At 40.4% G+C, this 1,261-nt stretch overlaps 1 protein-coding gene across 1 annotated transcript in view; it reads right to left on the bottom strand.

Moving 5' to 3' along the window:
* Positions 1 to 1,261, bottom strand: part of LOC106872866 (nuclear receptor subfamily 2 group E member 1) — a gene marked incomplete at its 5' end in the record, with an annotated part of 20,030 nt that overhangs the window by 16,623 nt on the left and 2,146 nt on the right. Inside the window, one exon of the mRNA XM_014920004.2 lies at positions 1,023 to 1,184. Within this exon, the coding sequence (XP_014775490.1) occupies positions 1,023 to 1,184 (162 nt within the window). The remainder of the gene's footprint in view (positions 1 to 1,022; positions 1,185 to 1,261) is intronic.

Below are 1,261 nucleotides of genomic sequence, written 5' to 3'. Positions count from 1 at the left end.
CTCTCTCTCTCTCTCTCTCTCTCTCTCTCTCTCTCTCTCTCTCTCTCTCTCTCACCAACATTAAAATCCGGTGGGGATAAAAAGATGTTTATTCTTCGCAAACAACTTAAGGACCACAAATTCCGATATGGGCCATTTTCGCGTGACGTATATGACAGAGACACAAATTATGAAACCATAAGATAAAAAGTTATTAATTAATAATTGTGAAGGCGCGTGGTTTAGTGGTTAGCGCATTCGACTTACGATTATAAGGTCGTGAGTTCAATTCTCGGCGACGCGCTGTGTCCTTGAGCAAGACACTTTATTTCACGTTGCTCTAGCTAGCAAAAATGAGCTGTACCTGTATTTCAAAGGGCCAGCCTTGTCACACTCTGTGTCACGCTGAATCTCCCTGAGAACTACGCTAAAGGTACACGTTTCTGTGGAGTACTCAGCCAATTGCACGTTAATTTCACGAGCAAGCTGTTCCGTTGATCGTATTAGCTGGGGCCCTCATCGTCGTAAACGATAATTAATAATTAAGGGTGCTACAAGTGGCACCAACACGCTAAAAATAGCAGCCAGAAGACGATTACAACCACAAATTTCCACTGATACACATTAATTGAAATCGGGAGGAATGAATAGAAATTCTAAGCCCTCGTATCAATAACGAAAAGAAACGTAAATTGAGAAGTCAATCATATCCGTATCGTCACAATTTTAAACTCCATGAGAATATGTGTGGGTGGTGGGTGGTGGGCGGTGCGTGTGTGTGAGTGTGTGTATGTGTTTGTCTGTATCCTGACTACTACTACTTGACAACCGGTGTTGGTGTGTTTACGCCCCCGTAACTTAATGGCTCGGCAAAAGACATCGATAGAATTAAAAACATCAAAAATAAGTACTAGAATCGATTTGTTTCACTAAATCTTTCAAGGCGAAACCTTAGCACGGCTGCAGTCCAGTGACCGAAACCAGTAAAAGGCTCCAGTTGGCTCCAGTTGGCTCCAGTTGGCCACCACAGTTCTAGAACTTACCGTCTTTGTTCATTTCGGCTTCAAAACATTTCTTTAATCGACAAGCTCTGCACTGGTTGCGATGTGTTTTGTCAATCGGACATTTTCCTTTCAATTCACCCTGGGCTTTGCACGTGTACACACGATTTCTATGGATGCTTCTTTTGAAAAAGCCCGAACAGCCTGATAATAATAATAATAATAATAATAATAATAATAATAATAATAATAATAATAATAATAATAATAATAATAATAAT

This window comes from Octopus bimaculoides, chromosome 19 (genome assembly GCF_001194135.2).
Source record: "Octopus bimaculoides isolate UCB-OBI-ISO-001 chromosome 19, ASM119413v2, whole genome shotgun sequence".
Taxonomy (NCBI): Eukaryota; Metazoa; Mollusca; class Cephalopoda; order Octopoda; family Octopodidae; genus Octopus; species Octopus bimaculoides.
The sequence above is the reverse complement of the archived record's forward strand: the minus strand, read 5'-3'. Positions and strand labels throughout refer to the sequence as shown.